A 15,014-nucleotide genomic window follows, 5' to 3' on the forward strand; every position below is an offset into this window, starting at 1 on the left:
TACAATTATTCTAGTAACGACCCACCACCGGGCACAGGCCTCTACTCTCACAGGAGAGATGGTTTTAGAGCAAAGACCCACCACTCTGCTCCAATGCAGGTTGACTTTGGCTATACGAATTAAAAAAAAACACTTGCTCTAACGGTGAAGGAAATATCGTTAGGTTAGGTTAACAGGTTAGGTTAGTTGCCTGAGATTTCTCCGTTCTCAAAGGTGTGTGACGTCTACCAATTAGAACTTGGCCAACGAGGTGGACTACCCTAAGCCCTCCTCATTCTGAGGGCAGACCCGTGCCCTGTAGTTGATAATGGTGGTGATAATATGAATAATACACGTAGATACGGCCTGTTCTAGTTTCAAAGAACTTGTAAAAAATTAAACAGAGCGACAGGAGAATTCAAAAATAAGTTAATAGCTAAATAATTAATAGCAAGTATGTTACTACAGTAAGCCTATAAAATTAATATAATAAATAGAGATTAGGACAATACACACACGCCATCTAGCCCCAAAGTAAGCGTAGCTTGTGCTATCGGTACTAAGATGACTGATGAATATTTCTATGAATAATATACATAATTATTAAATACAGATAAACACCCAGACACTGAAAAACAATCATATTCATGAAACATCTTCCAGTTGTGGGAATAGAACCCACATCCTTTGGCTCAGAAAGCAGAGCGCTGCCCACTGCAGCAATCCACCAACTAACGTCACTGCTGGACACAGGCCTCCTCTCTGATAGGAGATGGTGGGTAACCGCATTGACCCACCACTCCAAAACAGGTTGAAAGTAAGGACACAGTATACGAATAGTAAACGAAGCCGCGGCTAGGTCTAGTATGGAAGAGCTTATAAAAAATTTAATAGCCGAATAGGAGAATGCAAAAAGAAGTTAATAGCCGAGTAATAATTACGAGCATCAATCGCAACAATTATTTACATTTCCCAACACCTATAAATCGTGCAGCGAGCGAGCTTTGATGTCTGCGGTGGCCTTTATGTCACTTGTTTTAGATTTACATGTAAATTGTTATTTATGTTGCACTTTAATGGACGACTAATTTGAGGATTGTGAAAACAAGCTTTATGGGGAAAAATAATGGGCTCCGTTCCGTAATCCCATAAGAGTGCTGCAAGCTAAATGTGTTCGGTTGGTGATGCTTTTATTTCTTCTGTCTTAAGATTTCTTGTGATCCTAGTTTGCTTTATTACAATATTTTTCAGCACGTTCATTCTTTTTAATAATTAGAAGGTACATCATTTTAAGAGTTTCTTGGAAAAAACTATGTTCTTGTATGAGAAGAATTAACTACTAAAAGAAATTTAGAAATAATTAATATGTAAAATGTAATAATTACTTAAACTAATAAAAAGAGTGTAAAACACGAAAAATAACATGTAACGACAAAAAAGGTATTTATAAAAAATATAAAAAAACCTTTTTTTGAAAAACCAAGAAGAGATTTTAAAGTCAAAAAGTCATAGTAAAAGTGAAAAATATCTTCTTTTATAGAGGCCCAATATGGCACTTTTGATGCGTACATTATTGGCCCACTACAGAGTACGGGTCTCCTCCCACAATGAGAAGGGGTTACAGTCGTAGTCCAAGCTGGCCCAGAGGGAATTAATGGACTCCAAATACCTTTGAGAATATTTTGTAGAACTCTCAGACATGGAGGTTTCTTCATGTTCCATAACCGTTGAAGTTAACTTAGAAAAGTTACAGGTGTGTGCTGGGATTCGAACTCGATCCCCCGAAAGTGAAGTCGAGCTAAGTCCTACCCATCGCGCCATCGCCACTCAAACTATAGGCTAACTCTATGTGAAATGAACAAACAGACAATGCGATAAAACTTACGACACTTGCGTCGGGATTCAAAAAGCAATTAACCAACAATTAAATAGTACCCAAGCTACCGTTTCATAACAGAATGTGAAGCAATTCCAAGTATTGTAATTGATATAGTGGCCCGACGTGTGATTCTTTAAATCGCTCTCGTCAGCGATGACGAAACTGCGGCGGTTAGTCTCATAGGCGGAGCGATATCATTTAAACATAGATAAGACCTTTATTGCGCAGAATATGTAAAAAAAAAAGATATTGTATAGGAGCAAGCGCTACTTTGCGGAAATCCATGATATATTATGAAAATTTGCTATACTCCGCTATAAGCAGGAGAATCTGTATGGTGAAATTTATAACTTCTTCAATTCTTATATACTCCACACCATACAGCTCTTCGGCAATGTACCCTCTACACACGTTTCGCTCCTCGGAGCATCCTCAGCAGATGTTGACTTTACAATGTATTATATTGTTAAGTTCTTAAAAATTATGCATTGTCTAAATTCTTAACAATTATATTAAATTAAACTTAATTTAATATTATTGTAAAGAAACCCTCACGATGTTTTCCTTCACCGTTAAAGCTTGTGGTATTTTAATTACTTAAAACGCACATAACTTAGTAAAGTATGACGTGCGTGCTGTGAACCGAACTCGGGCCCCCTAAATTGAAACCGAAATCCTAAGCGCTAGGACCATAAAAATTGTAATTCGTTAAGCGTAAGCGGAAACCAAGGTGTCCACGTCTCGGTGACAGCAACCTGCTCGCGACAATCATCGCGAGCCGCTAACGTAACTATACACCACAGTTTCAGCGGCCATTATTATCATTCATTTAATAATTAAGCACCGTGAACTGTTTTAATTATATTATTATTGTGTCGTTTTAATTGCGTTACAATAATTGTATATTTAGGCATTTTTGCTAATAATTATCTCAGAGCATTTTTACAAAATGGGTGTCTCGCGAGTGTTTGTTGAAGAGTGAATGATTTATGTTAGTACCTAAAAAACATCAACCACGCATTTCAGACCATGCTGCTTGCAGAAATATTCATGGTAGTACTGTTCCGGACGAGCTCTGTCACAAAAAGTTCTAAGACACCATAACTCCGACAAATTATAACCGATTTAAATAATGATTTTTGTAGTATAGGGGTTAGAATATGTATTTAATTTTGCCCAAACTGTGGTTAGAGATAGAGAACAGAACTCTTCAGCGGACGGCAGAAAACCCCTCATTTAAGGCGACTGAATACTTTAATTTTTTTTAGAACTGCAACTAAATTTAATGCCACATGAAAAAACAAAATCAAACGCAGACGAAGTCGTGGGCAACAGCTAGTTACTCATACATTATTTGGATATTATTGCCACTTGTGCGCCAATGCTCTGAGAGTTAATAAATCTGTGGGAGTAGATACATTTTAATTCTTTCCCCGGGGAGATTATTGTCTCCTGCCCATTCTAGCCATGTAGTCTTAGAACTTATAAATGCGAAAGTGTTTATGTTTGTCCGTCCTTCACACGCCAACTAAGCAACCAATCAAACAGATTTTTAGCATAGAGTTAGTTGTAGGGACGGAGAGTAACATAGGCAACTTTTTATCCCAGAAAAATAAACGGTTCTTACGGGATTTACAGAAACGAAGAACGCGGGCAACAGCTATCCAAATATATAAGAGACCAGCGCTTACTTCAATTAAATCTTACTAAGAAGATGTTTATTCGTAAAAAATTTAAACAATATCAGGAATTGCTGTACAAATTTTATTTTATGGAAAAGCAGACAGAAGTAGGAGACAGAGCTCGCCCGGCAAAAGTATGACATGACTGTGTCATTACGTAAGTGAACGAACTAGTTGATGGAATGATTAATAACATAGCTATTAAAACATAAAGTAAACTTACCTATGAAAATCAGAGACATGCGTGTACTTCGGTACAATGCATGGCAAATGCTGAGCTGTACACCCTTTCTGTCTGGTGTTACACACAGACATTGTTACTATGTTGTTACTATATTATTATAAAATGTACTGTTTGTAACACTTAACATGAATAAATGTATTTTCTGTCCTTCTTTCTTTCTATGTTTGTACTAACACTTAACTATGTTTTATCACTTATAATACCACAAGAGCTTCAAAATTATCGGGTATTTCCCGATAGGTTCGTTGCAAACAAATGAAGGATTCAGTGAGTGATTTTTCCTGAAAAACTTGACGACTTTATTTGTTTGCAGGGAACCTTGAGGGAAATGCCAGATAATTTTGAAGCTCGTGTGGTATTCGGGGGATTATTTTTCCGTCCCAAATGTCGGCCAATAGAATTGCACCATGAGACGAAATGTACAGTTAACAAATAAGAATTTCACAATGAATAAATATAGCAAAATATATATAGCAACTACCAGAGAAAATTTTCAGAAAATTATCAGTATAATACCATGTAGGTTGTACCACGTGACGTCGAATGGTGCAATTCTATTGGTCGATATTTGGGTCGGAAAAATAATCATATAAATTCATTTATAGTAGCATTTTAAAGTATTGGTCAACGGCTACTTTGAGTTATATTAATAAAGCAGCACATTAGCAGATGACACTGGAGTCATCTCGACATCTCCCAGCAGCCTTTAATCTTGCGCTGGAGCCGCAAATAAATCACGCGCGGATTATGGGATTGGTGATCAGTTGACTCATCCCGCGATATAATTAGTAAAAACTACCACAACACACACATAGTAAGCGTAGCTTGTGTTATGGGTGACTGATGAAATTTTTTTATGAATAATATACATAAATACTTATAAAACACAGATAAACACCGAGACGCCGAAGAGCATTCATATTCATCAGACAAACATTTTGCAGTTGTGGGAATCGAACCCACGGCCTTGGACTCAGAAAGCAGGGTCCACATATTATATTGGTATATAATATGTGGTGATCCCGGGATTGATCGCTGAAAGAGGAATTCATCATCATTCAACCTCATTTAAAATCCGTCGTTAAAAAAGTTAGAGCGTTACCATCTTAAAGAAAGAAAGGGATATGGTGATTGAACCCACCACGCTGCTTTAATTTCATGTAGGTTAGACACTAATACAACCCAAATTCAAACACTTCAAAACTAAAATAGCGGTTCTCCGTAACTGCGACTACGCATTTTTCATAAGGTACGCTAACTAGTGCTAAATTTTCATCCGCTATTCTCAAAGTTTGAGCAAAGGCCAATGAAGCGGTGATAGCTTAATAAGTAGGACTTCGACTTCACTTTCTAGGGAGCGGGTTCAAATCCCAGCACGCACCTCCAACTTTTCTAGGTTATGTCTGTATAAAGCAATTAAAATATAACTTTGATACACCATAATGTTCTCAAAGGTGTATGGAGTCCACCAATCCGCACTGGGCCAGCATTGTGGACTACGACTACAACCCTATCTCATTGTGGGAGGAAATTCTTGGAAATTACGTAGTGGGCCGGTAATGGGTTCATATGATGATGATGGTTCTACACAAAATACCCCGCGACCCACCGCGTTGCATTGCCCTCGGCGCTTTACTTCGTTTGCTCGGTTCCTTAAGGCTACCGAAGCGTGATGTAATATAGCGAACCATCCTCGTGAATCAGGCCATAAAATGCCAAAAAAGAACTTTCAAATCTGACTGGGAGTTCCAAAGATTAGCCCGTTCAAACAAAAAGCAAACTCTTAAATTTTATTATTTGTATATTCAACAAATAATATAAAAAAGTCGAATAATGGCAGGCAAAATTATCTCTACTCAAGAGCCAGATTAAATACTGGGAAGTCTGTACGCTGTCCTAAGATAACACTAAATCTAATAGGGTTGCCGACCCTCTAAAAGTAGATCCAATGTAATCTCAAGTCGCCTGCATTTATACTGTAGCGTTTTAATAGAGTCCAATGAGACACAAACATACAAATTACCGTCTTTGATGCGACGTTATGTTCGATTTCCACCCTTATTAGCTCGCAGTAATGACTCTGATTGGTTTTATGAGTGGTTATTTATGTCTGCTAAGTATAATTTGAACGTCCAAGCAATAAGCTATCGGCTTGCAGCTGCGTCCGTCAGTAGGGTTGCCAACTTGCCAATTTATTTTTAGCCAATAAATTTATTCGGATTATTTGTGACACGCTAATGTGGGATCATTGCGTCAATGATAGTGTACAGCTTGTAATGCATGTCGGTAAATTAGGGGCACTAATGTGGCGCGCGTGCGCTTTATAACTAATAGATTATTATTAATTGCTCTCTCACTACGTGCAACTAATGCGTTGAAGATGTCTAAACAATTTAAGTATGTCTATTTTTAACTATTCATTTCTTTTATTGAAGCGGATGTACCCAAGGTATTCGGAATGTTTCTCTTTTAAGTAATTTAGTATTACTTGCTTCAACGGTAAAGGAAAACATATTATTAAACCTAATAAGAGGTTTTCAAAGGCGTGTGAACGACAGCAGAACCTGGGGAATGGGAAGGGTTTAAGCCGTAGTTTTAAACGCCATCTGCGTATTGGTAGACTTTAAATACCCTTCAGAACATTATCGAGAATTCTCCTCACGATGTGTTCCTTCACCAATTAAAAAACTCACGTAACTCAAAAAGTTACAGGTGCGTGCCAGGGATCAAACTCGCCCTCGCTTAAAGCCCAATTATGTGATGCGGTGATAATATGCGCATCACATATCCTAAACAGAGGACTATTACATTTATTTTTTTATTTTAAATATTTAAACTCTTTATTTTTACACCACTACACGAAATATAAAGGACGAATAGAGAGAAACACAAAGACTGGAGTAGAATACAAAAGGCGAATAAAGACATTTTTCTAAAAAATATTTTTTTATTACAATGAAAGTTGTCAGCCCTGACATCCGATAGTATTTGCGAGTGATCAGAAGTTTCGCGCCAGTTAATTTGTCCGCCGCTTGTTTAGACTGGACTTAGGTCCCGCTTTAGCTCAGCGCTCTGCGTTTTGTTATTTTTATTGAGTCGTATCAAAACATAAGTAGGCAGGACTTACGTTTCTAAATATAATACTGCGCTTGAAACTCGACCAATTTCATCTGAAAACTGACCAAAGAAGTGCCTGCAAAATTCTGCAAAATCTCTACATGGTATTGAACAAAGTCGCTTTCCGCGACTGTTTGTTTATATCCCTAATTTTTTTAGTTGTAGTCTGGAATAGCACGTTGATGAGAGATCAACTTGTTATGTTTTTGCATATCTTATATATATATATATACATTTCTTGTGTGCGTGTGTATGTTACTAAACTCCTCCTAAACGGCAGGACCGATTTGAATGAATTTTTTGGTATGCGTTTGGGTGGCACCCTGGATGGTTTAGATTCACTAATCAGCCCGACAGATGTCGCTGGGGTCCGCTAGTCTCTACATATATATTTCTTGTGTGCGTGTGTATGTCACTGAACTCCTCCAAGACGGCTGGACCGATTTTGATGAAATTTTTTGTGTGAGTTCAAGGGCATTCGAGGATGGTTTAGAGTCACAATTTGATCTACTGGAAAATGTTTAAAAAAAAAATTATCCGCTATACGAAGTTCGGCGAGTCAGCTAGTTATATGTATATATGGTTATTTGCGTTGTGTTCCGCGTGGTGATGGTAAATAAGAATTTAGTTTTCACCACCTCTATTCTTCCCGCGGGTGGTGCGAGGCGACTAAGGAAATATAACCGAGAACAGGTAGCAGCGACTTTCGTGCTACTGCTACCATTTACTGCGATCACCAACCCAGCTCAGCGTGGTGATTATGGGCAAACTCTCTCTGGGAACTGTTTAATTTAAAAAGGCTAATTGAAGATGGAACAGCACAAAGGCTACCTTCACCTGAAAGAAGTAACGGTTCCAGTGTGATAGATTTGTTTTTGTTTGTCACAAAACAAGAGATCCATATGCTTTTGTGCATAGAGGTAAGAGAATGAGATAGACATCATCAACCCAGTGCCAGTCCACTACAGGACACAGTTTTCCTCCCAGGCCTGGCCCAGTGCCAATTGGTAGATTCCACACATCTTTGAGAACGCTATTGAGAACTCTCAGGCATGCAGGTCTCCTCACGATATTTTCCTCCACTGTTACAGCTAGCGCTAGCTAGCTTGATTCCTAAAACGCACATAGCTCAGAAAAGATAGTCAAAAATAGCTTTATTCAAGTAGTTATACTTTATTCACTTTAATGCGTACTTGAGAATTACAAAGTAGTGAGATGATGGCAATAACCATATTCGTAAACTTAAAACTAAAGCTACGAGGGTTCCAAACGCGTCCTGGTCTTAGCAGAAGCCCACAACAAACTAAGCCGGTTGTTTTTTTTGTTATCACCATCTCACACTAGCATTTAAAATTATATGAAAAGCAAACTGGTAAGAGCAATAATTCACACCAAAGCTTTTTTATCGATTACGTAGTCCTTTATATTATAATAGGACTTTACTAAAGGCAAATATGATATAGTTGCGAGCCGGGATTCAAACTCGTCCCGCCGAAAGTGAAGCTGAAATCCTAACCACTAGACTAGATCACAGCTTCTTTCACAAGAACATAAAGCAACAATAAAGCTAGTTCGAGTCATCACAATAAACGACAACTCGGGACAACATAAAAGCGTGCCACAGCCACAGTCCGCCGACCGACGATGATATAACGCCGGGCTTTTAAACGCGCAATCAATAAAACTAATTATGCCGCATAAACAATTCCCTACAAACAAACACGTGCCCGTACTAGTGGTGTACCTTTCCGACTCGACTCACACGACCGATAACGCTGCAACACCAACAAATTCTGAGGTTTTAAAGTTTTGTTAGAAAAAAAAAGACATCCCATTTCAATAGCTTCACAAAATGACAATAAGTATATAAAAATGTGTATTCATTAGCTGGAAGTTTATAAGTATTAGTATCTCATAAAAAACAGTATTATGCCGAAACAAATACTCATGAAACTTATTGAGAAATTTATTGACTTATTGAGTTTTTTTATGCTATAATGTATTAATTTTTTTCAAGATACAGACTTTTAAGAGTCTTGGAATGTATAATCTCTACATATTTAGAAAGTTTATATACTATAATTTGAGTAGTTTCTTACACTAGTTTGTCTTACTAAACCACAACTTGGTTTCATAGAAAACATTACATTAAGCTACGACATCGCTCGCGCGACAACGCTCTTTAAAGTTTATTTTTTTTCATTTAATTTTCGTTAGGTAGCTTTTTTTTAGTTAATGTTATCGTTTATGTATAACTAAGTTCTGGAAACTTCAATGGTTTATGTAACAGAAAAAACGACAATGCTCCTATGTATAAATAAGTTAAAAAATATAAAAACATAGACTTCGACAAATTCCCGTCAGGCATCCCTAGTCTCATAGATGCATATGTATATTAATATCATTACGCGGCCAAAAATATAAGAGCACCGCATCCAGCTCTTTCGACTAATTGACTGTGATTTACAACTCCTCCGGTTTATAGCCCATCTGCTTTAAAGATCCATCAAGACATAAATCAATACAACTGCTCTTCAAAAATGAACTCTCTAATTAAAATAAAAGATCACGTATTAGATTGAAAGTATTTTGGAGATATTTGTTAGGGAGCAAGCTGGTCCAGTGGTGACCTCCCAACCACAAGGTTCTTGGAATGATTTGTTTATTTTTCCGCGTGTGTGGGATTTTTTGATGATTATATCGACGTTTACGGTTTAAGTCCGTGGGGTGTAATTGTTTGGAGCATAACGTTTACGGTTCCCTTTAATTTCCGAATACAACTGTTGTGGGACTCTATCACGACTTTCTCTAAATTCCGAATACTAATTCACTGGAGTAAATAGACAGTAGAAATAGTACAGTGTTTTTATTCCTACTTCTGACTTTCGACAGATTAACCAATGTCGATGATCTCAGAAACTCCGATTCCGATTTGAGAAATTATTTTAGTTCAACGCTATCCAGCGCATTTATCGAGGAAGAATATAGCCCATATTCTTCCTCGCCCATCATCACGCTAAGACTAAAAGGAGAATAGCACCTAAAGAATGTTCCAAAATCGGAGTTTTTTTATCCTTTTTAGAGGCTGCGTAGACGGTTTAACTTCGATTAAATAATGCATGGCAAAGTTGTTCCCCTTTAAAAGTTCCAAAAAAAAAGTCCGCGGCTGCATATTTTCATGCTAGACTCATACGCGGGCGAAGTCGCGAGGCACCGCTAGTAGAAATAAAAGTTAATGAAAGTTTACTTTTACTGTGCTATATGTGAATGAAGAAATAGTGTGGTGAGAAAAAGAGTCATACGAATCACTTACTCATTAACTGCACTTCACTACGGCAAATGCCATATGCATTCTTAAAATATTAATATTATAAAAGCGAAGTGTTTGTTTGTCTGTCCTTGCTTAACGGCCTAACTAAGCCACCAATATACTTGATAGAACGGGCGAAGAGTAACATAGGCTTCATTTCATCTACGGAGAACAATAGGTCTTAATGGGATTTTAAAAAAACCGTAAAAAACGCGGATTAGGAAGTGGACTACAACTAGGTGATAGCCCAGTAGGTAGCACTTCGACTTCACTTTCGAGGGGCCGAGTTCGGCTCCCAGCACGCAACTATAACTCTTAAATTTATGTGCGTTTAAAGCAATTAAAATATCACTTGCTTCAAAGGTGCAGGAAAACATCGTGAGGAAACGTGCATGCTTGAGAGTTCTACTGGGCCAGCTTGGTGGACTCATGCCATAACCCCTTCTCATTGTGGGAGGAGACTCTTGCCCTGTAGTGGGCCGGTAATGGGTTGATATGATGACTATGAAGTGATTTTATATAAATAAATAAATATACTACGACAATACACACATCGCCATCTAGCCCAAAGTAAGCGTAGCTTGTGTTATGGGTACTGAGATAACTGATGAATAATTACATGACACTGAATAACATTCATTTTCATCACACAAACATTGTCCAGTTGTGAGAATCGAACCCACGGCCTTGGATACAGAAAGCAGGGTCGCTGCCCACTGCGCCAATCGGCTGTCCTAATATTGCATTTAAGTTATATAATTTGGCGGTTCTAAGAACCCCTATAGCTTTTTCCCAGATCGTGCTTGATCGTAACTCCAATGCATAGTTAATAGTCGGTTTATTTATATGACCGCTGTAAAGCATTGAACGTCGCCGGTGCTCAATCGATGACCTATTAAGTGCTTATAGCTTTATTCGCATCGAGTTAATCGCTTCAAACGATTGAGTTAATAAGTGTTGCGATTTGCATCAAAGCGAATGCGTTTTAACGAATCGCTGTTTATTTATAAATAGCTCGTGGTAATTATGTTTAAGTAAACATTACAAGTCCACTAATCCGCACTGGGCCAGCGTGGTGGACTGCGGCCTAAACTCACTGTGGGAGTAGAATGTAATGGATTGATGTGATGGCGATGAAACATTACTAATGTAACTATCAATACGACGTCATAGAGGTGCCGGATTCGATCCCCGGCAGAGACAGTTACGGAATTTATAATTTCTGTTATTTCTCTGGTTTGGTCTGGTGGGAGGCTTTGGTAGTGGGTGGTTAGCACCTTACCGACAAGGTCGCCAAGTCATTCACCGTTCCGGTACGATGTCGCTTGGATACCGATTAGAAATATGGGTTTAATACTGCCATACACCTAACACGTTAGCCCGTTTCCGTCTTCGACTGCGTCATCACTTACCCGGTGAGATTGCAATCAAGGGCTAACTTGTAGTGGAATAAAAAATGGGCTGTACCAGATTTATTCTTGATCATTAGATTGTGTATCGTAACATTTAAGAACCATATTGCGCTTCGAAAAAGCTTTTTGGCAAGCATGTTAGCGTATAGTCTGGCTCAATTTTAAAGAACTGGCTTTCAATGCACCAAGATGCGGATAAGACAACCTAGCGCAGCGGTGAGCGCTGTGATTTTAAGTTGGGTTCGATTTCCGGCAGGGCGAAAATTTTTCTCTCAAACCTTTAATTCTGAATTTTTCTGTGGTCTAGCTAGTTACCATCCTACCGACAAAGACGTGTCGCTAAGCGATTTAGCGTTTTGGTACACTGACGCGTAGAAACCGATTAGGGGTATGGGTTTAAGTATAACAGTCATACTCCCTAAAGGGTTAGCCCGCTACCATCTTAGACTGCATTATCACTTACCACCAGGTGAGATTGCAGTCAAGGACTAACTTGAAGTAAAACAAAAAAAAACGTAAATAGGTCGAGGTACTTACCGTACCTCGACCTATTTACGGTGATATTTTTTTCATCTTACAACAGTGGCCAAGTATATCTGTCTACTATTCATTTAAAAAAAAATGATTATGAAAATTATATTAATAGTTTGATGTATATATCATCCTATATTAAGTGTAAGCGACGTGGTGCGTTGGGGGTTTCAACTCAATAAATTGCGGTAGTTTCATGCGGTAGAATTTAATATTCCAATAGTTACGAGAACTTCATTCGATCTGCTACTTTCAATTAATGACTAATTGTAGATTAGTGTTGGATCGCTGGTTTATAGTAAACTTTAATTATTTGAATATTACTTAGAAAAAAAAGAAAGAAGGGCTTTATTACTTCATTATAATCTCTTGCTGTAAGTATTAGTAGTTATTATTAGGAGAACAATTTTAGTAAACCGTTTTAATGTGTAATTAACACATGAACTTAGTGAGTTATTGTCGATTAAGACCAAAGCCGTATTTCGATTTATTTGGGGTTATCGAGTCTACCGGTGATCCTAGAGCGGGCAGTTAACTTGATCAAAGAATTAGTTTGGCCATCCAAAGGGACAATGCTGCCAGCATCTTAGGAACTGTGCCTCGCTGCGGTGGTTTCGAAGACGTTTTAGATTTTATTTAGTTTATTTTAGGTTATATTTACAAAACAAATTTACGCCCTAAACTTAGTTATAATTATGTTGTGTAAGAAGGGACATCTTTAAAAATAACATAATGATAAAATATGCAAGTGATTTTTGCGTCCAAAAATTACAAACTATTTTATAACTTTCCTAACCACATCGCAAAAGCTGATAATAATATTTGATGTCAATGAATGCATACCACGATAATTGTTTAATTGAGTAATACTTAACTAGTTGTTAAGTTACAGATAAGAATCAGACATGGCGATAGATTGATAGCAATCGATTTACCAATGCTGTTTCAAAAAAGACCTTCGCTGTCCATAACACTTTTATATTTTGCTAGTAAGTGTTGCCCACGTTATAATCCTCGTTTATTTTACACAAATATAAATATACTACGATAACACACACATCGCAATCTAGCCCAAAAGTTAGCGTAGATAGTGTTATCTGCACTAAGATGGCTGATTAATATTACAATGAATAATAAACTTATAATATACATAAAAACACCAAACATTTTCCAGTTGTGGGAATCGAACCCACGGCCTTGGACTCAGAAAGCAGGGTCGCTGCCCACTGCGCCAATCGGCCTTCAAGTCTATGTTACTCTCCTTCTTTTCATCTAACTATATGCCTAAAACCAAGTTATTGGTGGCGTGAAGGAAAGACAAATATCCATACAAACATACTTTCGCATTTAAAATATTATATATATTTGTAACATTTCTATTGTGTAAATTTCTTTTGTGTAAATGTAAGTACGTACCTTTATTAAACTTATCTTCGTCCCCACCAGGACTCCACGCTGGAGAGTCCTTGGCCTTTGGCACGGACAGGTTCAGCGGCTGATCGTCAGTCTTAAACGCGAACACTTTGTCATAATCACTATCACTAGTTCTAACACCACGTTGAAGCAATTGCTCTTGCAGTTTGTTCTTGTGGGCACTTAGACTAACCTTCCTCTCTGGCACGTCCCTTGGCACTTGAGTACTCTTTTCTTTGTACGCAAAAGTCTTTTTATTGGCGAAATTTCGTTTCACGTTCATTAATTGACTCACTGTCGACCTCTTTTGTTCTTTGACCTCTCCTACTTTTGATAATCCTAAAATGTACTCTATGGTATGTGGCGTTGGCTTCTTAGGGGGTTTCCCGTAGACATGCGGATGCCATGACGGTTCCCCGCTTTCTTCTCTATCACTATTTATATTACAATTATCTTGTATTTGTACGGTACTATCTTCGGCACCTCTGTCTAACTGATTTATGTTTACGTTATAAGTATCATGTCCTGTACTTTCATCTTGACATTGATTCGAATCTTCAGTGACATCATCAGCAATGACCAATTCGTCTTCCTTTTCATCCTCATCGACGTTAATATTTTCATCCCTGTGTTCTCTCTCATCTCTAGCGTCAAACGATAACCTATCTACGTCTTCACCATAATATTCCGTGTAACTATCACTAGGATAATTGTGAGAAACAATTAACCTGTCGGCTTGCGTTATTAAGTTTGGTGTCACGTAATTTGATACTACTGTTTGCATCTCTCCAGTATCTTTTTTAGTATTTACCGGTTCTGCGTGGACTTGTTCTGCGTTCATGTGTATCTTTTAACCGCGAATTTTACGAGAATAGTCGTACATGTTTGTTTTTATGATTGAATTAACGTTTAATAGCCCCTCGGGGTTGAGTAGTTGGCCGTTTGATGTCGGATGGTGCTTTGAAGTCTCGTGTTATCCCGCTTCCTGTAACAAACGGACGATTTGAGTCTAATTGAGTGAGTAAGCTCTTATTGACTAGGGCTGCGTTGGCTATTTTGGTTTTGTGCGTTTGACGTTTTATTGTGAGACATTTATGTATATTATTGATTGCGGTAGATAAAAAAAGACGTGGAAGTAAAAGTTCGTTATAAAAAGAAAAGTACGGTTTCTTCGCTTTGAATAGTCTATGACATTGTTTGAGCAAGGTGGCAATAAATAAACCAAACGAGTTTCTCCTATTTTGAACTAGCTGTTGCCCGCTTTTTTCGTCAGTATTTATAACTGATCCCGTCGAAACCGTTGGTTTTGCTGCGATAAAAATGAGCCTATATTACTCTCCATCCTTCCAACTAAATCTATGCCAAAATAAAGTTTACTGGTTGCTTAGTCAGAGCGTTAAGTAACGACAAACAAAATGAACACACTTTTGCATTTATAAGATTATTA

The 15,014-nt window shown here is 37.8% G+C and overlaps 1 protein-coding gene across 1 annotated transcript in view; it reads right to left on the reverse strand.

Moving 5' to 3' along the window:
- LOC120633695 overlaps nucleotides 1-15,014 on the reverse strand; it is a 105,344-nt gene that overhangs the window by 78,810 nt on the left and 11,520 nt on the right. Inside the window, exon 2 of the mRNA XM_039904013.1 lies at nucleotides 13,571-14,552. Within this exon, the coding sequence (XP_039759947.1) occupies nucleotides 13,571-14,408 (838 nt within the window). The 5' untranslated portion in view covers nucleotides 14,409-14,552. The remainder of the gene's footprint in view (nucleotides 1-13,570; nucleotides 14,553-15,014) is intronic.

The sequence above is a fragment of the Pararge aegeria genome, chromosome 22, assembly GCF_905163445.1.
Source record: "Pararge aegeria chromosome 22, ilParAegt1.1, whole genome shotgun sequence".
NCBI classification, from domain to species: Eukaryota; Metazoa; Arthropoda; class Insecta; order Lepidoptera; family Nymphalidae; genus Pararge; species Pararge aegeria.